The following is a 23900-nucleotide window of genomic DNA, read 5'->3' as shown; positions in this document are numbered from 1 at the left end:
CCTGGCAGTAGCCCAGAGCCTCAACTGGCCACCAGGCAGAGTAGCCACACACATCATTGTGCAAACAGGGCCTGCTCCCTTGGACACAAACTCTGGTGCTGTGAAGAAAATCTTGATCTAGTACTACAACAGCAGCAGCAAAGAAATTTTGAATGAAGGCAGGTTGTAATAATGTACTAGAAAATGTGCTAACAAGAGACAACAGAGCAGTGGGATCTAGAAATAAAGTTAAGTATTACAGAAAAATGTCATGTGTTATAGTAGAGAAGAAATCAAATCTGAAAATTAAGGAAGTACTTCAATGATCCGACTAAAATAACAAAAGCTCTTTTCTTTTTATGTGGGTATATTAGGACTTTTATTGGAATATTATATGCATACACCACAAATTATTTATACATGAATTTATTGATGGACACTTTTGTTTTCAGGTTCTTGCTGTTAAGAATAAAATTGTTATGGATATTCTTGAAAAAAATCTTGATTTAGGAAAACTACTTTTTTAAAAAAAAGGTGTTAAATTAGATTTTGGTCAGATAACTTATCAACTAGGGCAATAGGAAAAATCAAGTTTTCTGCATGAAGACTGCTTTGCTAATCTTCACCTTCCACAACCAGCTCAAATCTGCTGACGATGCACCATGGCATAATGGAAGTATTTTATGCAAAAAAGAATAAGTGAACTATAATCACAGGGCTCTACCTCAGCGTGTGTCACGTCAGGGAAGCACATCCATTTGTTTTATATTAAAAGGACAGTCTTGGGGTGACATTTCTTCTATGGGATATGGGAAGGTATCCCTGGGCAACACAACTTCTTCCTAAATTTGCCAGAGACACTCTCCTACCCCAAGGAGCCAGGAAGAATGAATCCTCTAGTACAGAATTGGGGTTTATATAATACAGCAGAGTAAATAGCTAAAAATTCCCGAATTCTCTTAAAAATAATGAAAAACAAAATTATTTTGAAATACTTTCCAAGAAACACTAATTCCTCCACCTCAGAAATGGAAAATTACACTAGTGTTAAGAGTGGAGTCTGCCCCATGCACCTAGAACAAACCCACAGAACCACATGGGCCCAGGGACTGGCTCTTGCTCCTGTCATGCTGATCCCAGATGCAAGGCTACTACTGCCAGGATGATGACACTTGGCCAGAGAGCTCCACACCTCTGGGGAGACAAGCCTCACATCCTCCTGTGAACTTTCTGTAGGGTCCCCCTGCCCTGCCATCTCCCGGGTGCTGTGAGCGCTCACCTGCAAAGTCCTTAACGTTGACATCCGCCCCCTCACTGATGAGCTCCTTGATGCGTCGGGCATCTCCTCGGATGGCAGCTCGATGCAGGCGGGTCTCTCCCCGCTCATTTCTCTTATTCACTTTATCTTTGGTTTTTGAGGCAGAGTTAGGCGTCCCCTTCTGACACACTGTCGACTGGGAGGGATGCTTTGGTGTTGTATCTACTGCAGACCAAGGAAATGACAGGCAGAGCATTACTAGGGGTAGAGCCAGTGCGGCTGGGCCTGGGTGTGTCCCTGCTTTGTGGAAACCTCCAAGGTCTGGGTTGTCTTTGAGAAAGCAGATGCCTTTGCATAGGTACCCACCTCCATGTAGAGAGATTCTCCAGTCCCAGAAAACACCCACCACCTACCACCTGGGGGCTCACCTGGGCTGTTTGCAGACTCTTCAGCTGTCATCTGCATGAGGAGAGCCACCTGCTGGCGCTCAGAGAGGGGATAGCCGGCTCGGATTCCAGAGAGCCCCATGCCAAACAGCAGCCCGGCCTTCCGGGTGACAGGCTCCTTCTTAATCCTCTTCCGCTCAGGACCCTGCTTCTCTGTGAGGTGGTGGAGGAGAGTGGGGAGATTTCATGCCATGGAGTCCTCAGAACCCAGAGTCTTAGCTGGCATTTCAGAGCCCCTGCCTCCCACCTCACAGAAGGGAAAGAACAGAGCTGGCAGCACTCCTGCTGCCCATCATCACCTCTTCCAGCAGTAAACGTGAGACACAATTCCAACACCTTGTTATTAGCCAATGAAGCCTACTAAGCTGTGGCCCCCACCAACCATTTACTGTGCTCCAGGTGCCTCCCCAAACTACCCATTATGTGCAAGGCGGTGGACAGCTGATCACCAATGTCCTGGCTCACACAGGACAGGTCTCCATCTATTAAATACATGTTTCTGTAATTCAAGTCTTTCTTCCCGTCCCGCCTCCAAACAGTACAGACATAAAATGGCAAACATAGTTTAGAAATACATAAACAGATCAAGGCCGACTTGCAGTACTGTACCTTTCTTCTTGCTTCTAGGCACCTCCATTTCATGCCATGGCGCTTCGAGGAGCGAACCCGCCTTGAACCACGACATGGACTGAGCTGGAGGCATCTAAAGGCATCAACACAGAGCACTAACAAGACACGATGGAACAGCGCGGCCATCCCGTCTCAGCCTCCTCATAACAAGCAAATCCTCCACCTGTCTCACCCATTATAAAATACCCTGTCAACCTTGAACAGATTGCACATGATGTTTCTTTTAAAAGAGGCAGGGGTTGAGGGAGAGAAAAGATACCCCCAATTCCAGGAGCTAAAAGCTTGCCTTCTTCCTTCACCTTGCACTCCTACTGAGGGGAAATTTGGGGTCTATCAAGAGCCTGAGAACCCACCCCCTCCCCCACAGCCCATGCTCTTGGGGTAGAGACCTTGTTTAGAGCCAAGAAACTGCATGGTGCTCTAGGTCACGGGGTGCAAAGCTGCAGGCAGAAAGAGAGACGCTGGTCTCTGAAACTCCTCTGAGGGGTGTTTCCCTTGATTCCTACTCAGCATATCCAAGGAGCCCCTCTCGAGGTCACTCAGTTGGCCCCCTGGCCGGGGCTTGGCCTTAGAGAGGTGGTGACAACTGTGAAACAAGGACTAAACAGATCACATGTCCACCCTGTCCACTCCCTCCCAGAACAATATCCCTTTTACAATTCACCACCTTAGGCCTCACAAACATGTCCATCATTTTTTAATTTCCTTAAGGAGAATGTTCTATAAACTGTTTCTAAAACTACTTTAAATTGTCTTTTTAAAAACTAAACTGACTTGATGAGACTGCCGATTCATGCACCGAGGTGAACACTGAGGCCCACGGGTCACTGCCCCCAGCAACAATCTTTAACTGATCCACAAGCACAAGTCTGAGAAAGGAAGTAAATTCCAGGATAAAATGCTCTTTGATGAATTCTGGCTTATGTGCCCCCCATTCTACCTACAACCTTCTTTCCAAGCAGCGGGCCTCATGGTACATTCCAGCAGCAAGGGCCTTCGAGGAAGCCTCTGCACAGGATGACAAACTAGTTCTGATACAATAACTCCACTAAGTTCCAAGAAGCTCCACTCCCCTTTCAAAGTGACTGGATATCATAACATCCAAATTGGGCATTTGGTTTAAATGCTTTTACAACTGCTGAGTGCTTCAATCTCTGCACACACCCCACACTCTGCTTGCCTTCTCTATGTTTTCCCATTTGGCCATTTGCTGCCTGCCTATGTGACATATTCCAGTAACAAAGATAATGGAGATTCCCATTGCCAATGTACAAATAATGATGGAAAAAAGACCAGTGGTAAGGCTGCACCCACCTCCTTGGCAGTTCTCCACAGGGGCAAACCAACCAGCACCCCTCCATGGACAGGGTGGTGATGCTCCACCACTGAGGAGTTATTTCCAGGAGCACAGGGTTCTCAGTGTCCACTGTAGTCCCCTTGCAGGAATGCAGAAGGCACATGCATGTGCCAACACTCTGCCCAATCTCCCAGGAAGCACTGCTTGGTCTCAAACATTTAGCTTCCAGCCTGTTAGGGTCTCTTGTCTACCATGCCCCAACTGAGCACACACAGTTCAAGAGGGCCACTGCTTCCCCCTCATCTAAGAGTCATGAAGGCAGGAAGCTCACTGGGATGAAAGCAAAACCTGAGAAAAGCAGTGTAGAGAACTCCTGGTTGTGGGTGACATTTGGTAAAAGCACTGCTTCTCTGCTATGTGCAGACACTGGGGCTGCTTGGTGGGCCCAGGGTAAGTTAAGGGGAGGGTCTGAGTGGGATGTCTTCAGGGTAGATGTGACAATGACTTTAAGATGTCATAGGAATCAAGCAGAATGTACCAAAGCCATGGTCTTCAAGCACCAAGGCAGGCAGTGGACTCTTTAGGGGTCAAGGAGGTGGGAGAGGGACCTTCAGAAGCTCACCCTACATTTCCTGGAAGTGGTGGCTGAAAACTTGTGGCTTTTTATCCAGAGGGCTTTCTGTAGCAACAGAATTTGTCCCCAGCTGCAGAGTGAGACCAAATGGCACCTGGCCTATAGTCTCAGAAAGGGACAAAGGTCAGAGGTGGCGTGTGGAGACAGCACTGTGTGTGAGGTGCTCACAAGCTCCTCTCCAGCACCACACCCTAACACCATCCCTCTCTCTATTCTGCTGTCACCGAGGTTCAGCAAAGACAGGATCATGTCTTCCCTCTCCCCCATGGCCCTGAGCTGTAAGTAACTTTCAATGATGCTGAAGGAAGAGTGCAGACACTTTCCCCACATGTGGAAAGAGAGCAGCCTTCTCACACCGACTCCTCTGGGCTTAATAGTATACTTATGTTTCCCAACACAGGGAAAAACCCAAAAATGTAATCAGATCTAAGATGCCAATTTCTCAGTGGTGAAGTATCTTCTGCAAGCTCCCAAAGCTACCAGTATCTAGAGAAGTCTGAGTCTGGCCAGGCTGTGAGTTTCAGGATGGAGGGATTGCCTGTGGAAGCCCTGCCTGCAGAGGGAGCCTCTCCATGCTGACCCAGCCTAAATGAAGCCTCGATGAGGCCATGGAGCTGAGGGTCAACGTGCACACAGGGTGTTGTTGCATGCTACAGGAGTACTCCCACTGCCCTCCTTACAGACCCCTTGGCCCACTGTGTCCTGTTGGCAAGGGCCACCCTAGAGGCCAGTCCAGGTGAGACCAACCCCTTAGAGGTGGGAGGCCACAAAATCTGCCTCTTATTCCAAGTGGGTAACATGCCCTCACTGGCCAGCGCAATGCTGGATACAGGGCGAATGGAAGAACACTTGGGGTAACTGGCAACCTCTTCTGGCATTCTGTTTGATATTACAAACAGAAAACAAAGTAGAACTTACATGAATTCCAAATGGCACATGACAAGTTGCAGAGTGGAAAACTGGTAGTTCCATGTGACAGCTAAGCAGCAAGTGCTGGTCAAGGGTGTGGCTCTAACAAGCTGGTTTACGAAATGTCCCCCAGGCTTTGAGTTGGGGGTGAGGGGGTAGGGTTGCAGAGTGGGGACTGTGGTCTGCAGCTTCCACATGCTTTTAAGAACTCTGAGGGCTGGTGACAGCCAGAGGCAGAGTTCCAGGGAAGGCGGAGTGATGAAAAGCACAGGTGGGAAATAGCTGGGCCTAAGAGCCCAACAGCCAGAGCAGGTCTGTCTTCTTATTGGATTCTTGCTTCCTGTTCCCTCAAGCCTGTCTGCTGCCTTCCTCATTCTTACTGTGTTCCTGGTATTCCAATGTTAGTTGTGGTATTCCTCTTAGCCTGATGAATGACAGATGGTTTCACATGAGTCTGGCCAGTCCCCCTATAGCATCTTTGGGAAAACATGGTGACGTGACAGTCCCTTGTATCTCTACAGTGCTGACATGCTTATGTATGTTCACCTATGGTCTCTGTGAATTGGTGAACATTTTATTAGAACTTCTTGGTATGTGGTCACCCAGCTGGTAAATGCAAGAATCCCCACCATCCTGAGGTCATCACCGGTTTCCTACTCAAGTCTTTTCTCCTCATCTCACCCCTTCTGGAACACGCTGCTTCTGTGCTCTTTACTGCAACTGTCTGACTAGAACAGAGCCTTTTTCCCAGGAGTCTGGGGGTTGTCAAGGGCAGATGTTACTGAGGGACCTTTGTGTGCAGGAGGTTAGTATCCAGAGTGCACATCTTGAGTCTCACTCCCCAACAGAATCCAGATGCATCCACTGGAGAAAAGACCTGAGTTACTGTCCATTGTGGCAGCAAGGACACAGAATGAGCATCTAGGGGAAGGTTTCCCCATTAGACCCAGTCAGTCAGGAGTGTCCAGTTTTGTGGGGTGGTGCCGGCCTCCACAATATTATTGGGAGGCTGGCTTGCTATCTGTAGGCAATGTCTCCTCTATTCAGCTATTTTTAACAATTTTTCTGTGCTGTCCAAAATACTTACATGTGTAAGTATTTCCCCATGCACTACACTCCCTCTACTGAGGACTCCTGTTGTCACAGACAAGAGGAGTTCTTTGTCTTCTCTGAGCACCAGTGCCTCCACTTCTCTCCTTGGTTAAGTGCTACCATTGCACCTGAGCTCCCTGCTACTGCCCACATGCAACTCATTGTTTTTTGCGTTTCTTGTCTCTCTAAATCCAGGCAATTTCTTTACCTATAACACCCAATTCACTAGTTCTTTCTTATGTTATAAAGCTATATAATCTGCCTATTGAATTTTAATTTCAGTGACAATTTTCATTTCCATATGTTTCATTTTATAGTTTTAAAAAATGTACATGATTTTTTTTGACAGTATCTTATTCTTTGCTCATGTTTTCAATTTTCTCTTTTATTACATTCGCTAATCATCCAAAGACATGAAGTCCCTGGGGCTGAACCTCTCTCAGGATGGTTCCTTCACCATGGTCTGTCGTTCTGACTGGGAACTGATACTGGTCTGAACTCTGGGTCCCAGGAAGGTGCACAGATGCCCGTCTCTGGTCTAGTACTGGAGGGAGCACAAGATATTTCCAATGGCAAAGGTAGCACACATCCAAGTGACAGCCCTACAGAGAGGGCAGGGTAGGTTAGTCTCTGAGGAGGCTTCTCAAAGCCTCTCACCCTCTAGACACCAGCTGGAAGAGACAAATGCCTTAGCTAAGTGAGGAATGGTGTCTTTTGGCCCAAAGTGTCCACCGGTGTGGCCTCTCATTGGTCTGAACTTGTGAGGCCCTTGGCGTGTCCACTGCCACCCCAGCAGACCTGTAGGCGAGGGCCAGATCAGAGATGAATCTCAACTCTTACTATTCTCAGCTGCTGGGGACTTCAGATGTTCATTTGTTATGTTTCTTACTCACCATCTCTAATTCCTAGGCTTTTCCAGCAGAGGGGTTTGCCAGGAGACAGAGTCTACCAAACTGCCAAGAGAGAAACCTATAACCTCTGTGACCCACCGTAAAATCCTAAGATGTCAATACCATCTTGACTGTACTCCATGGGAAAGCATTTAGAGGTGCTATTGTGAAACCGCACAGTTCAATATAGTGTCAGATAAAACTCAGGTCTGCAATGAGTGGAGTGCTGGGGTACTGGGGAAGCTGCTGCCCTGACAGCTTCCTTGTATCTCACCTGGCCTCCAGAGCAGGCCTTCTATTCCAAACACGTGGCCTAACCTTTGTGTTCAGAGTCATGAAATATAGTACTTCACACCAAAAAGCCTAATTTGTGGACAGTCCATACACTAGACAGATGATCCAAATTAGGTAATATGTTAAAAAAAGATAATGACTTACACGAGGGACTGGCACATTTACCTAAGCATTATACTACAGTTCTTCAAATGCAGCAGGATAAAATAACCAAGGACTCAAGCAGAACACTATCCTACTTAACCAGCATGGTAGAGCATTATCTAATACTTAGGCTTCTGTTGTGACTAGCTTCTCCTTCCAATTTCCTGATTTGTAACAATTTCTTTTTTTAGAAGTTACCATCATTCATCATTTCAAAAAGATGGGCTATATGTGACTCAGCAGGTCCCTTCTTCTCTGGTCTTAATCTTCATCCCAGAAGGAAGCAGTTAGGTCTGGCTCATGGGAATTCAATGAGGGTTATCCCAAACAGCAAGCCATAATATAAGTAATATTAGCATAATATTATGCAACAGTTGGGAGATAGACAACAGTCCCAACCACTGCCCATCCCTTTCACTACACCAATGCATATTGAGAATTTAAAAAAGAGAGAGAGATCATTAATTCAAACTTACAACCGCGCCTGAACCATGTCATCAATCCTGCTAATCCCTGGGCTTGCCCACACAGGTCTTCGACCGCAGCCCTGGAAACAGCACAGGTGGAGAAGCCATGTCCTGATGCAGACTCCTCCCAAGAGCCGAATGAAGCACTTGCTGAGAGCTCCCCCCTACCCACACACACAACTTCATACATCAGAACCACAAACTCCTCATGGTTTAGAGACTTATACATGAAAACAATGAACGACATGCAAGTTAACAAATATACCCAAAGCCTCACAGCGTTCACCAGGATGCATCCAAACAGGCTCCTCTCTATGGCCTTTCCTCAAAGAATACACTCCTGAGTGTCCTCACAACCTGTGGATGCAAACAATCCCAGGACTCTGTGGGGAAGGCCAGAAGCTGCCTTTACTTTGAGTCCTGTCACTGTAATCAGTTATGGTCAAGAGTAGGAGAACTATACCCTGGCTGGTGTAGCTCAGTGGATTGAGCGTGGGCTGCGAACTAAAGCATCGCAGGTTTGATTCCCAGCTAGGGTACATGCCTGGGTTGCAGGCCATGGCCTCCAGCAACTGCACATTGATGTTTCTCAGTGTCTGTCTCTCTCTCCTTCCCCCCCGCCTCTCTCTCTCTCAAAAAAAAAAAGAAGGGTAGGACTACAAGAAGGGCCCTGTGAGTCCTCCCAGCAAATCGCTGAAACTGGAGTGCACCTGTAAGGGGCCCCGAGGGAGGCTGTGATACTCTGCAGAATCACGCCTTTTGTGCAAATGGGGCAAATAAGAGAATTTTAAATACAAAGAACCTTCCTTCCTTTGCAGGTCCAAACGCCTCTTTGTGGAAGGAGCAGCTGTTCAGGTTTAGAGAAGAAAAATGATTGGGGAATAGCTTGACCAGAGGAATTCTTAATTATATGAAAATATTTAACTTGGATATGATTCTTTATGAGTGACCAAATGTGGTTCCCCAGAAAACGGGGCTTTCACCCTCGAACTCTACCATGGGAGGCACAGGTACTGGGCTCCCTTCACCTTCTGCTCTATAGCCCCACCAACATGCATATCCCATCTATTTTCTGTTTGTAGTAAGGCTCATCTTTATTCCATGGCAGTGGTGGGTCAGAAATGGGTGGAACTTAAGTCTAGCTACATAGTACAAGAGTCACATAGAAATGGGTGTGGCTTTGTTCTTCTTCACAATGCTGCTTTGAGATGGGAGGTGATCAGGCATTCAGTGTAGACTGAGGCAGGGCTTCCTAATGCATGTGGCTAAAGCATCCTACCTCAGTCCTTCTAGCTTTGGGAGTCTTGCCATAATACATCAACTAAATCCTGAGAGCTCCTAGGGCCATGCTGTGGGTGGCATGTACCCTTTATAGCCAGAGGTTTCACAGTGGTGTCACTTCCCCACAGTGCCATTTTTCTCTTCCTCTGCCACAGTCCAGCACTCAGTAGTGAGCAGATGCCCCTTTATCATCATGCAAAAGTCACCTCCAATGCTCAGGAGGGCATGGTTTTAAGTTCCAAGAAGTTCTGCAGATGCCAGAGGCAGAGATAATGTCTTCATTTCACAAATAGGGGACAGCCCTTGAGAAGTCACAACAGCCAGTACCTTCCCATCTTATAGAGCCAGGGTGATCATGATTTCGGAAAGTGTCCTTGAACTCCGAACACTGAATGAATGAGTTCACATTTTAGCACCAGAGACTAGTTTTATTCACGAGGTAAAAGCAAAATAAGAAAAGTCTGATTTTTCCTCAATCCAAAGACACATTCAAGTGTTGATAAAAGGCAGCTGCCAGCTCTTGATGCTTCTGGCCGAGAAGCTCACGTGGCCTCTGGGGACATATAGGGCCCACCTGTGGTTCCAGGTAGGAGACAGCAGGCTAATGTTCAGACTAAGGGATAGAAAACCGTAATGGCTCAAAAGACTTATGTAGGAGGCCTAAAGTGGGTAGGTAATCATCTAAACCAATCTGAACAATATTTATAGATTTTTCAAGTTATGGAAAAATTTAAACACATAAAAAGTAAGCAGAATAGTATAATTTGAAGCAGGTTCCAGACATCATTTAAGTTCATCACGAACATTGTAAGTGGTAAAATGCTTTACACCAAAACCAGCAGCGAGTCAGCAGCAGGCACTTGGGCAGGCTGAGCCTCCTCATGTGACCTGCCTGGGAGAAGCTGTCCCATTGGAGTGGCCTGCTTGTTCTTCCTAAGATAGGTAGCCAGACCTGCTTCGGCCCTAGGCCAGAGGGGCCAGGACACAGCATGTGCTGCCTGCACGCAGCCCTAACAGAGACTTGGCTCTGGGTCACGCTCTGGCCAGTAGGTCCTCACACACATTTATATTCACCTGAACACGAGCTGTCCAGGGTGCTATGCAGGCAGCTAAAATGACAAACCATGTCAGGGTGAATTTGCTTTGCCTGGGCTTGGATGTGCAGAGTATTTCCAGCTTTCACCGCAGATGGGTGTTGTTCTTGGCAAGTCGCCCCCAGCCCTGACTAAGCGCTGCAGAGACAGGCCTCCTGTGGGCTGGGTCACGTGCAGCAGTTCCTGAGGGTCTAGGAAACAGAAGAAGGTCCTTAGGCAGTTTAGTGGTCTCTGGGGGAGGCTCAGAAGCCTCTGTCCACTCAAGGTACAGCCGAGGAAACTCACTATTTACCACTCAAGAGCCCCAACTTCTGGAGCCTTCTGCTGTGTTCCCCCTGTAGAGAGTGCCAAATCGCATCTTCCCAGCAGAGGGCGCAGGAGGAACACGCAGGAGCAGAATGCAAGACAGCCTCCCTCCAGGTCTGTCACTCCTGAGGACTCTCCCTCGGACCAAAGGGACCAGAGTCTCTTTATCTCAGTCACTGGTCAGAGTTAGTAATTTTCCCCTGTATGGCTTACTCCTCAGGTACAGACCTGCAGTGGGGGCAGCACCTGCCACAGGTCTGTGCTTCTCAAGAGAAATGGCCTCACTCCATCTTGCCCCATTTCTGAGGAAGAAATGCTCCTAGTTAGTGCAGAATTAATGCTCAGCTCAGGTATCCTGCTTACTGGCAAGTGGAAAGACGACAAGTAACAGGCAAAGTAATCATGGCTGGAGCAGGGAAGCCTGGGCAAAGGGCCTCTCACTGCTGTGCACGGTGCACAAACATCAGCTAGTTTTAGAGGCTCCTTATACAAGCGATACTTGACATACCATGTCCCAGAATCATCTCCCTGGAAAATCTAGTGTCATATTAACAGAGTAGATGTATATGTAAGTTATTAAAATCAGCCCCCAAAAGGAAAATAAATATAGACAGGCAAATACTCTATTTCACATGTACTTATATTTTTGTAACTTAGACCTTGCTTAAAAAATTCTATTTTCTAAATGTTTTTCACTTTTTTCCTACCTCATGGTGATTTCTTCCCTGCCCCCACCTGGGGTCCTGACTCACAGAATGTAAACGTGAGCACTCCCGTAGTGCCCCAAGAATCTTCTGAATACCCCAGAGAACCAGCGTGGACACCTCCTGCTAAGAAGATGCTAGCTATCAGCAGACTAATCTGTGAGGCCTGCTGGAGCACACAGACCCAAGAAGCCACTATCAAAATGAAATGGGCCCTTGAAACCTGTGTAGTTTTATTAACAGTATCACCCCAATAAATTCAATAAAACTTAAAAAAAAAAAAAGAAAAAGAAAAAGATAAAACAGACCCTCAAAAAAATCCTACCAACCAGACAGAGTGGGCAGCCAAGAGTCGGCCTCTAAGCACATTCTGCAAAATGCAGCTGCTTAGGCGACACATTGTCTCAGGAGGTGGAAGCTCTAACACTGTCTCCTTGACTCTGCAAGCAAGGCTCTGGGGACTCACAGAACCATCCTAGAGGTCTGGTGCCAAACTCTATACCCTCAGCATTCAGACAGCCAATAACCAACAGCAACAGTACACCCTCCACAACCAGAACTGTTATGGACACCAAAAATAAGAGAGGGTATCAGGCTTGGTCTGATCTCTGGACCTGAAGCCCTAGTCACAGAATCTCTGTGGGCACCCCTTTATTCTGGCAGAAGCCCCATGTCCACACATACCCACACCATGCCTTTGCTCCACTGCTCCATGGAGTATTGGCCCTTCCCCTTGCACACCCACCCCTTCCCATTCCCAAAGTGCTTGCTCAGTGACAGAAACCATGGGCTTGGTCCAAAGGACCTGAAGCAGCCCGTACCACCTTCCTCATGTCCCAGCCAGCAAAACCAAACCCATTTCACTGGCTTTTAACTAACCAAAGTCTCTGCCCAGCTACCATGAACTCACTCACTTTAGGAGTACCTGCATAGGCAGGTGTGGGTGAGGGACCTGTGACCTCATGAATAAAAGCTTTGACACTAACAATTTTTTCTGTGGCTCCTCCCTCTGCCATTTCTCCCAATTTTCTTACGTTTATTTGTTTCAGTATCTGATACATATCCCCACAAGCAGAAAGCCCCAACCCATACCCCATCTCACAGCTCTATGTGCTATGCGCCCTTTTACACCCCTGGCCTGTGACTGGCCTACAAGTCTGCAGAGCAGTCAGATGATCAGCAGGCTGGGAAGGCCCCTGGGCACCAGGATCAAGAGGACAAGAGTGTGGGCTAGCAGGAGAGGCCGGGTTACTGCTAGGACACAGCACAGGTCCCAGCAAGCAGCTCAACAAGGTACCTACTTGAAAGTGTACACACACAGTATTATTAACCTTTCAGGAGCACACACTCAAAGGCACAGAGACATGCACGCACACACGCAACACATACATGTACACACTACTTGTGTGCAGGCACATGCTCACACACCGCCACACCCACCCACATGTGTGCGCACCACACACACATGTGTACACACAGAGACACATATGCATACATGCCACACCCAGGGCCAACCTGCACTCACAAGAAGACTGCGCTGGGTCCTGCTTTCAGCTGTCCCTTTGGCTTTTATTTCAAATAATTGAGTTTAATTTGTGTTTTTGTAGTTCTGAGGGAAAAACATGTTTATCCTCCAAGGAAAAACTTTCAAGGGACTAAAAAGAGCCAGGAATGCCCAAAAGCCTCATAGCTTCACCAACTGAACACACAATGGGAGGTCCCCTGGGCATGCCAGGGAAGGGGGTGGTACTTCTACTTTGTATACTTATGTGAATTCTCTGTGTGTTAATCTTCCCTATCATCCCCAGGTAGCCCTGAATAAATCAGGTAAAGAGGAGAAGGAGCTGTGAGGCCTCACTCTGGGCTGCCCCCTAGGTCTCCAGCAGGACTCCTCAAATGGGGTTGGGACCACCTTAGAGGTAAGCCCAGTGTCAGCATATCCCTGAATATGGGGGTCAAGGACACTTTCTGTGGAAGACAAGAGTCTGGCAGATATGATGTGGGAAAGGTCCAGGCTGAGGATGACCTGGAGGCAGTCAGGAGGGAGCAAGGGGACAGAAGATAGCAGGTGGGGCAGAGGCTACACCGGGCTCCTGGTACCTGTGTCTGAGTCCTTCTGCTCTCCATTGGCCCCCACTGTGAAGGGCAGCTTCCGTTTGGTTGCTCTCTCTCTCACCTCCTTCCCTCCATCACTGCGGTCCAGCTTTGGGGTCTTGGTTAGAGAAACTTTATCTTTATCCTAGAAAAGAAAATAACACTTTCAGATAGCATTTGCAGATTAAAGTCTCAAAACCCTCACTTCTACCATGGTTTCATTTATGTGTCAGTTAAAGCAGCTGCAGCTGAGCCCTGTCCATGATCCCCCATGGCCCCAATTCTTGATCTGAACCTAGAGAGTAGTCTTGAGAAATTGCGGCTAACAAATATTCTCATGAGTATGAAGAAAGCAGAGTACTCAGAGATACAGTTGTCCCCAAACTCATTTTCCCAATAATGAAGTACAAGAGCCTTAAAAAGTTTTGTGGACAGGTAGAGTCTTGATTTCCACCATAAATGAGCTGGGTTCTCCTCCTTTTCTGTCTGACATCCCCTGTATAGTCAGTCCCACATGGCCTGGCATGACCACCAGTGCTCATGCTGTCTCTGGCATCACCACAGGCTTGTGACACTGACTTCAGAACAGATTTTACAGACCAAGGCATCAGTCCCAAAGCAGAGCCCACAGCTGTAAGCCTGAGTGCAGATGACCACTCCAAAGAAAGAGCTAGCTGGAGAACTGGTAGGACATGTCCTTATTACCACTCTTCCTGGCTCTTGTCTCGGGGTAGGTCTGTCCTGCAGGGTAAAGACTCACAAGCCCAACTTCCAGGTACCCTGATGAGCTTGCCATCCTTGGCCAAGTCTATCACTATAGTGTCATCATCTGTAGAATGGAAGACAGTACCCACCTCAAGATGATAAATGGAGATCTCAATGTGTATTGGGCATATAATTCTGCTGCTTCCTGTTCAGTGTTGTATCATATGAAGTGAGGTCAATGTGTGGAAACGGCAGTGTATTCAGCCCTAGGGCAGCCCGATCCCAAAATGCAAAGAGTGTGTATGTGGGTATGTTGATGAAACAAGAACTGTGTGGAGACAGGAGTCCCTGCTTTGCTGGCTACAGTGCTGGACACCCTGGATCCAACCCTTCAGCGGACAGTACCACTTTAGGTAGGGATGCTCCAAGGCGGAGCTATCTCCCAGCACTGAGTACCACTGAATTCCCTCCTCCTGTGACTCAATTGGTCCTCCAGCTTGATTAGTCAGCCACAGCATCCACTAACCTTAGCAGTTAATGAGAGACACCCTCAAGTGACTAGAGAGATCTCTGCAAGAACATGCTGCCAGCTCCAAGGGCATCTAGAGTAGAAAGAGGGGCCACCAGGCACTGCTGGGATGAGGAAAAACCCCTAGAAGATAGAGCTGCACAGATGCCAGACATGCCATTGCACCCCACAGTGCACCTGGGGTATTAGGCCACAGCCACGCCTGTCACTACCTACACCTGCCACCAAAGAACTGGGAGAAGAATGGAACCCACTAGCAAAAATGCCACACTGCAAAAAACACTTGCCCACCAAGAAAAGTCCTGGCCCAGTTAGTGAATTTGATCTATGGATATATTTAAAAAGATCATAATAAAAAATTATTTGGGAATGCAAGAAATTAAAAAAATCAATGTAATTCACCACATGAAGAAAATGACATGATCATCTCAACTGCTACAAAAGGCCTGTGATGAAAGTCTATGCTAATCCTGACACAAAATCTCAGCACATGGGGAAAAGTTACAGTCCTCTACCTAACAAAGGGGGCATCTAGACAGAGCCCACAGCTGTGGGTTGCCTATAATCACCTTATTTATTGAAAAGCAAAACAATTTTTTAAATGAACAAAAGATATGAGTATGTACTTTGCAAAAGAAAATATCCATAAAGCCAATTAACATTTGGAAGGGTGTTCTACATTAGGAAAATGCAAATTAAAACCATAAGGAGATCTAAATACTTCTACTAGAATGGCTAAAATAAAAATGACTAATGGTAGCCCTGGCTAGCGTAGCTCAGTGGATTGAGCGCGGGCTGTGAACCAAAGTGTCGCAGGTTCGATTCCCAGCCAGGGTACATGCCTGGGTTGCAGGCCATAACCCCCAGCAACCGCACATTGATGTTTTTCTCTCTCTCCCTCCCTCCCTTCTCTCTCTAAAAATAAATAAATACAATCTTAAAAAAAAAAAAAAGACTAACGGTATTATCCTGGCTGGGTTGCTCAGTTAGTTGAAGCATTGTCCCATATACCAAAAAAGGTTGCAGGTTCAATGCCTGGTCAGGGCACATACCTAGGTTGTGGGTTTGATCCCCCCACATTAGCACACATACAGGAGGCAATGAATTGATGTTTCTCTCAAATCAATAAACATATCTTTGGGTGAGGATTTAAACAACAACAACAAAGACTAACAGTATCAAATGTTGACAAAGACATGGCAGGAAAACCAGAATTTGAGGTGTTGCTGGTGGGACTGAAATGGCAAAACCACTTTGAAGTTGATGAAATGAGAGCATCTGTTCACAGACTGGCACAGTGATGTTCACAATAATAAAAAAAAAAGAAAGAAAGAAAGAAAAAAAAGAAAAAGAAAAAGAACACAATTGCCTATTGAAAAGCAAATGGATGCATTAATTCTAGCGGTCATAAATGGAATATTTATTCCACAAAAATAAAAAAGATACTGGTACATGCAACAACACAGACAGCTCTTCTGTGACAGCTCTTAAGGAACAATGTTGATGCATCAGCAATCATATCATGACACACACATCTGGGCCCCCAAAATAAAATTCCCTCTGGGATCAGATTTGTTTCGATTTCTTTTTTTCCTTTTTTATTCCCCTGAGGAATAAAAAAGTATGAATCTTAAAATGATTGAGTGTATACCTGAAAAATCCAAAGGAATATACAATTAAAGGATTCAAATAGTATGTAAATTAAAGTAGCTAGACATAGGAAGTAGTTGATTTTTATTCAATATAAACAGGAAATGATATTAAAATCAATTACATAAATGTCAAAAGACATCAACTACCTAGGAATAAATCTAACAAAAGATGTTCAAACCCTCTATAGCTGAGAGAATATTACTGAGAGAAAATAAAGACGACATAATAATTGAGGGATATATTCATGGTAAGAAAACTCACATTGTTAATATGGCAATTCTCCCAAACTGATCTTTACAAGCAATCCAGTCAAAAAATCCCATAAGGCATTTTGTGGAAATCAACCAGCTTATTCTAAATATATATATATGGAAAAGCAAACATTCAAAAATAGTAAAAACAATTCTGAAAAACAGCAAAGTTCAGCAAATTACACTTCCAGAGATCAAGGCTATAAAGCTTCAGTCATCACAACAGGTGGTCCTAGACCAAAGGTTCAGAACAAAGAACACAAGTTGGAATGCCACCTGGCTGATGACAAAGGCCCTGCAGCCCACACAGTGGGAAGGAGGTCTTTTCATTATGTGACAATGACCATGTGAACATCTAAAAGGAAGAAAATAAACCTTGATCCCCTACCTTAGATCACAAAACAAAAATTATTCCAGATGAACCAGAGACGGAAAGCTTTTAGAAGATAACACAGGAGAGCATCTTCATGATCAAACAACAGACAAGCACGAATAAAACCACGGGATACCAATACACACCACAAGCATGACTAAAATTAAACTAACACCAAGTGTTAGCAAGAATGTGGGTCAACATGAACTCTCACAGCTTTCAGGACTGCAGAACTGACACAGTAACTTTGACAAATGATTAAACCGTTATCTACCGCTGTGGAAAAAAACCCAATGGTTACATATGTTCATGTCATTACTCTGTTATATTTCAAACTGCAAAATATCCAAATGTTCAAAGGAGGAGAATGGATAAATTGCTTAACATTCACACAATGGAATACTATACAGCAAAAGAGGAAGAGAATGGCTGCTAAGAAAAAGCCTGTGAATCAGATGTAATGTCGAACAACTGTTCTCCTCATGTAAATCTCAACAGTAAAAACTTGGCTACAGTGACACAGGTAAGAAGAGTTCACTTTAGTCAGGAGTGCTACTTCAGACTCTCTCAGGACAGGAAACTTTCCTGTACTCTCCTGAGTACAGAGTACAAGAAAACTCTCAGGAGGCTAGCTAGTAATGCTGGAATATTTTGATCTGGATGGAGATTATCCCAGGTTTTAACAATGAAACAGAGTATTATATGCATTTACATTTCATTTAAAAAGTTCAGAAAAAGTTTTAAAATCCCAGCTTCTCACCATACTAGCTATACAGGGAAAAACAAAAACCCGCACTGCACCCGGAGCATGGGAGGGGCTCAGCCCTGAGCTGCACAGCAGGAGTATGGCTCTCTGGGCAGACGTGGGTTCGGAACCCTGCAGAGCAGCTGGGCTGGGACAGAGTTGAGCTTTCCTCACTAGTAAAGTAACAGGAACTGACTATACACATTACATGTTTTCATTTCCTGAATGCTAAAAGGAACACCTAAAACATTAAATTCAACCTTAACAGCTACTTTCATGTCAGAGTTTGATATGCCATAAAAACTAGGGCGGTAACTGCTGGCATGGACAACCAGATGGTGACCCGGATGGCTCTTGTCATCTCATGTATCCTCACAATAAACTTGAGGAGGGGCTCCACACATACCATCACCAAAGAAAGGAAGTCCAGCATGCAATCCTTGACCACACCGTGTTTTCCACACAGAGGGGAAAGAAAACTGTGGTACTGTTTGAAAGATGGTTATGGTCCACTTGACACAGTTACCCTTAACTATGGTTAACTAACTCATCTATAAATAACCAACAGCAAAAGAATCCATTAAGAACAAAAATTATTTTAGCCACTAAAAACAGCATAAATATGTCAACCCAACACTTCCACCTCCATTTGTTGAAAAGATTACCCTTTCCCAACTGAGCTCTCTCAGCATGTTTGTTTATTATTATATTTTAAGATTTTATTTATTATTTTTAATAGAGGGGGAAAGGAGGGAGAAAAACATCAGTGTGTAGTTGCTTCCCAAGTGCCCCCACCTGGCAACCTGGCCTACAACCCAGGCACGTGCCCTGACTGGGAATCGAACCACTGACCCTTTGGTTCTCGGGCCCATGCTCAATCCACTGAGCTACAGCAGCCAGGGCAGCATCTTTGTTTAAAAGCACCTACCATACATGTGTGGGGTCTGTGTTCCACTCATCGACATGCTAGGCCAATACTACACTATCTTATTACTGTAACTCTGTAGCAGCAATTTTCAACCAGTGTGCAATAAAAATTTTTTAAATATGCAATTCCTGACCTCTTTTCCCTTAGAATGTCAAATAAAAAAGTGACAATAGCCAACACAATAGCTGTCCAGTGTGAATGAATCAAAATTATACCTAGTTTTCGTCAGACTGGCAAAAGAATATATTCTTGTGTGCCGTAGAATTATTAATTTGTGTGTGCCATGAGATGAACGAGACTGAAAATTGCTGCTCTATAGTAAGGACTGAAATCAAACTGTTTATGTCGTCCAACATTTTTCTTCTTTTTCAAACTGGGTTTTGTTATTCTAGGTTCTTTGAATTTCCGTATGACCTTTGTAATTAGCTTATCAATTTCTACCAAAAAAACAAACAAACAAAAACAAAACCAAACACCCAACAAGCATTTTTAGTATCATTATGTTGACTCTATTGATCAATTTGGGGAGAGATGGTATCTAAATAATAGTGTGAGTTTTCTGACAAATGCATGTGGTGTAACTCTCTAGGTGCTTAGGTCTTCCTAATTTCTCTCAGCAACGTTTTGGAACTTTCAGGGTGCAGGTCTTGAACATCTTTCATCAAATTTATTCCTTAAGAATCCATATTTTTGACACTACTATAAATGTAGTTTTAAATTTTCATAGTATTCAGAAATATGCTTTGCATACTGGTTCTGTATTATGCAACCTTGCTAAGCTCACTTCTTAGTTCTTAGAGCTTTCATGTAGATTTCTCAGGATTTTCTCCATAGATGATCATGTCCTCTGTGAGGAAAAGTAACTTTACTCCTTCCTTTCCAATCTGTGTCTCTTATTTCTCAAAGACCTGACCTGCCTTCACTTGTGAAATCTGATTGGGGCATCTGAGGGTGTCAGCATCTACACAATAATGCCTCATGAGCCTAATGAGTGCCCAGTGTACAAAGCTTGTGAGAACATGAGGTTCCTCCCAAGAGCTTACTTATGATGGGAGGAGATCGCAAGACAAGCAAATGCAGGTGTGTCAGAGGAGCACATGCTACATACAGAGAAGGATCATGCAGTGTAAGGGGCAGAGTGGGGGCAGGGCAGGCAAGTGCTGGTCAATCTGAATCAGCAGTTGGGGAATCCCTTGTGGCTAAGTGAGCAGAATACCTGTAAATGACTCCCTGGCTCCAGGACCAATCTGGGAGCAGAAGGGGACCCAAGTGTAGCATGTCTCATTTCATCTGTGGTTTTTCTCTATTTCCCTCTCTGCCCCCACAAAACATAGAGACAGACAAAAATCCCAACTGCTGAGACTCTCCAGATCATAGAGACTGCAGGAGTCCATCTGTGATATAGCCCAACGTCACTGCCACCAGAAAGCATATCTGAAGCCTAAAAAGAGCTAACACTCTCAGGGGCCTAGGATCTAAGAAAGCTCGACCCACTATCATCCTTCCTGTGATTTCATTGTAAGGACATAACCACCTACTTTTTCTTCAGAGGATTTCTTTTGGATTTGTGGAAACAGGTACTCCCAGGGAACCAAAATGTCAGGAGGAGCATGGGGATGGGCCTATGGATCTTCAGACTCTGTTTACTGTAGCCTTGTATACAGCAAGAGCAGAGCAGGCTTTTAAATGAACGCTTTTGACAGCCCAGTATGAAATCACTGTCAGCCATGATGTGGTTAAGACTGAGGTAATGGGGTATAATGGGAATGTGCTCTGGAGTGGCCCAGAACTTCCCAAACCACAAGTGTGGCCACTTGGATAAGGACTCCATCTGGACACCAATATGAGTGGAACCTCTGGCCATATGGCTCAGTTGGTTGAAGTATAGTTCCTTGAACTGAAAGGCTGCTGGTTTGATTCCTGGACAGGGTACATGCCTAGGTTGCAGGTATTATCCCCAGTTGGAACATGTATGGGAGGCAACCAATCAATGTTTTTCTCTCACTTCCTTTCTCTCTAAAATCGATCAATAAACTTTAAAAAACAAAACAAAACAACACCAACTCAGAGCTCCAACTATTCAGTGCTTGAGTTTGGTTGTACCACACGCCACACTTAGAGCCCTACTAGACTTCCATTCCACCAGACACGTGCTGCCACTGTAGCCACCTAACTTGAGACCAATGCCCGCCTCTCCATCTGCAGCATTTGACAGTGACCAGGACTTTGCTCCAAAAACTTGTTCTGCTTGCTTCTATCAGGTAAACCCCCACCCCACCTGTGTAGGACTCTACAGGATTACTGGGGAGGTCTTCCCTAGTAAACCTGGCATTATGAAGAAACACAAATGTGTGTGGCTGGCTCCTTTTGAGGACATTCCCTTGCTCACAACAGGCCTTGTCCAAGAACTGTCATAAAAACCACAGTATGAAGCAGCCACAAGCGAAGGCCGCTTCAACCATGCCCCTGCCTCCAGCTTCCAAACTGAGGTCACTTTTGAAGTTACTCCTCTTAGATGAAGGGAGCTGAATCACAGGGTCATAGCAGTCTTACTCACGGTAATGACAAGGATAAACCCCATGAAGACAAACCCTATCCCTCAGGAAGAGGTGGGCCTACTGGCCTTTGAAGAGGATGAGTATAATGTCTACAGACCACCCCTCAGGGTTTCCTCTAAGAACAGTGTGAAGGAAACCCTGGATGTTACAGCTTGTGATACGTACAGTACATGTACAATTCTCAGACCATAGCACTCACCATGTCCTTGAAAGACTTGTTAAAACAGAGGGCAAGCATCCACCCTCAGCCTTTCTGATTCCGTGTGCAGTCTTAAAAGGTTCCCAGGTGATGCTCACGGTACTGGTTTAAGAATACAGTTTGAGAACTATTTAATCTAGCACAAAAGAAAATGAACTTTACTATCATGTAAGCTTGGGGTAACCCTGAGCTGTTGTGTAGTCTCCTCAGAGTGTGACAAGCACAGGGAGAAGGATCCTGTGTGAGATGGAGAGAAGGGTTGGTGTGAGAAGGCCCCAGCCTGAGGGTCAGGGTGTCATTTCTTGCTGGGTGGCCTCAGATACCACAGGAGCCCTTGGCTCTTCTGCACAGAATACCCTCAACCACAAAGATGTTAACTGGTCCCTTCTCAGGCTCCTTCCAGCTTGGAAGTTTAGGGATTCTGGGGTCTGCTGTGGGCAGGATCCTGAGGAGCCCCTGAGGAAGAGGAGCCTGTCTGCAATGCAGCTGCCCACACTCCCCAAAGAGTCCAGGCAGGAAGACTTCGTGCCAAAAGAACACCAGGAAACTACCAAATGCGGCATGAGGACTCTCGCCAAGAGTCGTGGGCCCTTTCTTCACTGTTCACAAATGTATAACTTGTATCACGATTCTTCTGCAAAAATCTAAAAATATGTTGCTCTTGGTAACATGGATCTGTATCCGAAGAAAAGAGAGTTTATGAGAGAAAACAGCAGAACAAGTTCAACCACATGTCACCAGAAATGGTGGCTCTGAGCCTCTGCACTCTGCCATCCCAAGATCCTCGGACCATAAACTGAAGTGCACTTTCAGGTCACAACTGCCACCAGGTACATCTTCCCAAGCATTCTATTATTAATTGCCATTTAAGCTGAGAAAGCTCCTGTAGCACTGAGGGCCGAGCTCCATTAGATGGCATCTTCAGTGTTAAAATTTGTCTGCCTCCATGAGGAAAATGTCTGGCTTCATCTTGGGTAGTACCCACCCCCCCACCCCTCAAAATCACAAAGCTACCTTACTGAGGAAAAAAACAAAACAAAACAAAAAACAACAAAGCAATGCAAATCCACACATGTCTTGAGGCAAATATGTACACACTGCTCATACCAACGACACCAGATCCAGTTTAGTCCACTTGAGTCTCTGTTCCCCTCAATTAAAGAAAAACAGTGCAAACCAGCCCAGAAAAGCCCTGTGTTAGAAGGTAAGCAGGAGGCCTGCAGCAGGCCCTGGACCAGGTGCCCACTGGGCCCACTCACAGTCATTTTCAAGGTGGGGGCTGACTCTGGGTGCCTCCAATTTGGCCTTGAGTAAGAAGCCCTTCTGGGCAGGCCCAGCCCCAATTCCACCTTGTGTAGATCCAGGCCAGTGGGGATAGCAGTTTGGGGGTCCTGAGGACCCAGCCTGAAGGCAGAGAAATCAGGATGGAGGGGCTACATGGACTTCAGCACAAGAGCGAGGGACAGGTGGGCCTCTCCCTCATCCTGTGCCCACAGCTATGAAATCATCTTGCAAGGGCATTCCATACAGAAATCTAGGAACCCTGACACTATCAAGGGTGGTTTGGCCATTCACTGTGAAAGTGGCCCAACAATTGAGACTCTTAGCCACCAAAGTGGGTGTTCCCATGTTTCCCAGGGCACATTGCCTCACTGGCTGCATCTCCTCATGGGCACAGCAGCACTCGGCCATCCCAAGCTGAACCCAGACTGTCCATAGGCCTCACAGATGCATGAACCTCCCATGTGTGCTCAGACCAAGCTCAAGCCTCAGCCTGCCTGTGGCTCTATGCTGCACCTCCTACCTATTCTTACATACAGCAAGAGACATTGGGGGACATAGCAAGCAGGATAAAATGCATGGACACAAATGCCTAGACATCAGGGTCTCAGAGGCCTGCCTGTTTATAATGATGAACATCTAAGCATGCCTATGTTCATTAACTACTTCACATTAAACCTCACTAATCTCATGTGGAAAACACACTAACCTCACACCCCACCGAACCCAGGGCATCATCAGAGATGCAGGCATGAACTAATATAGCAGCAGGAAGCTCCGGGAGAGAATGGGCAAGAAGGAGTCCCAGAACTTCTGTTCATTCCCAAGTGTTAGGACAGAAGGGGCCTCGTGGGAAAGCAGCGAGAAGCAGATTCAAGGACTAGTAATGGGACTGCGAGAGGTAACCCCTGAGCACTGAGGCCTGGGGCTGAGAGTCAGACTGGTTAATATGGATGACCAGCTACATGGACATCCAGAGAAACAGGGAGAGAAGCCCAAGAAACAACAGGATTAAAAAACAGTGATGACAGGGTGGTGTTACCCCATGAGCAGGCAAGCACCGTTATCCCACCTCACTACAACTGCACAAGATGCTCTTGTTCCTACTGTAGAGATTAGGAAACTACATCTCAGGGCAGGTAGTTGACTTGTTCATAGT

The 23900-nt window shown here is 45.9% G+C and overlaps 1 protein-coding gene across 5 annotated transcripts in view; it reads right to left on the bottom strand.

Moving 5' to 3' along the window:
- Positions 1–23900, bottom strand: part of ANKRD11 (ankyrin repeat domain containing 11) — a 222621-nt gene that overhangs the window by 20371 nt on the left and 178350 nt on the right. For 4 of the 5 annotated variants that reach the window (XM_045818559.1, XM_045818558.1, XM_045818556.1 and 1 more), the window contains 3 exons: positions 13526–13664; positions 1666–1836; positions 1259–1462 (listed from right to left, as the gene is read on the bottom strand). In XM_045818559.1, the coding sequence (XP_045674515.1) occupies positions 1259–1462; positions 1666–1836; positions 13526–13664 (514 nt within the window). Of the gene's footprint in view, positions 1–1258; positions 1463–1665; positions 1837–2292; positions 2387–13525; positions 13665–23900 lie in introns of all 5 variants that reach the window. The other variant, XM_045818560.1, reaches the window with a different exon arrangement.

This window comes from Phyllostomus hastatus, unplaced genomic scaffold (assembly GCF_019186645.2).
Source record: "Phyllostomus hastatus isolate PE091 unplaced genomic scaffold, TTU_PhHast_1.1 phas_scaffold_345, whole genome shotgun sequence".
NCBI classification, from domain to species: Eukaryota; Metazoa; Chordata; class Mammalia; order Chiroptera; family Phyllostomidae; genus Phyllostomus; species Phyllostomus hastatus.
This window is presented reverse-complemented; position numbering and strand designations above follow the sequence as displayed.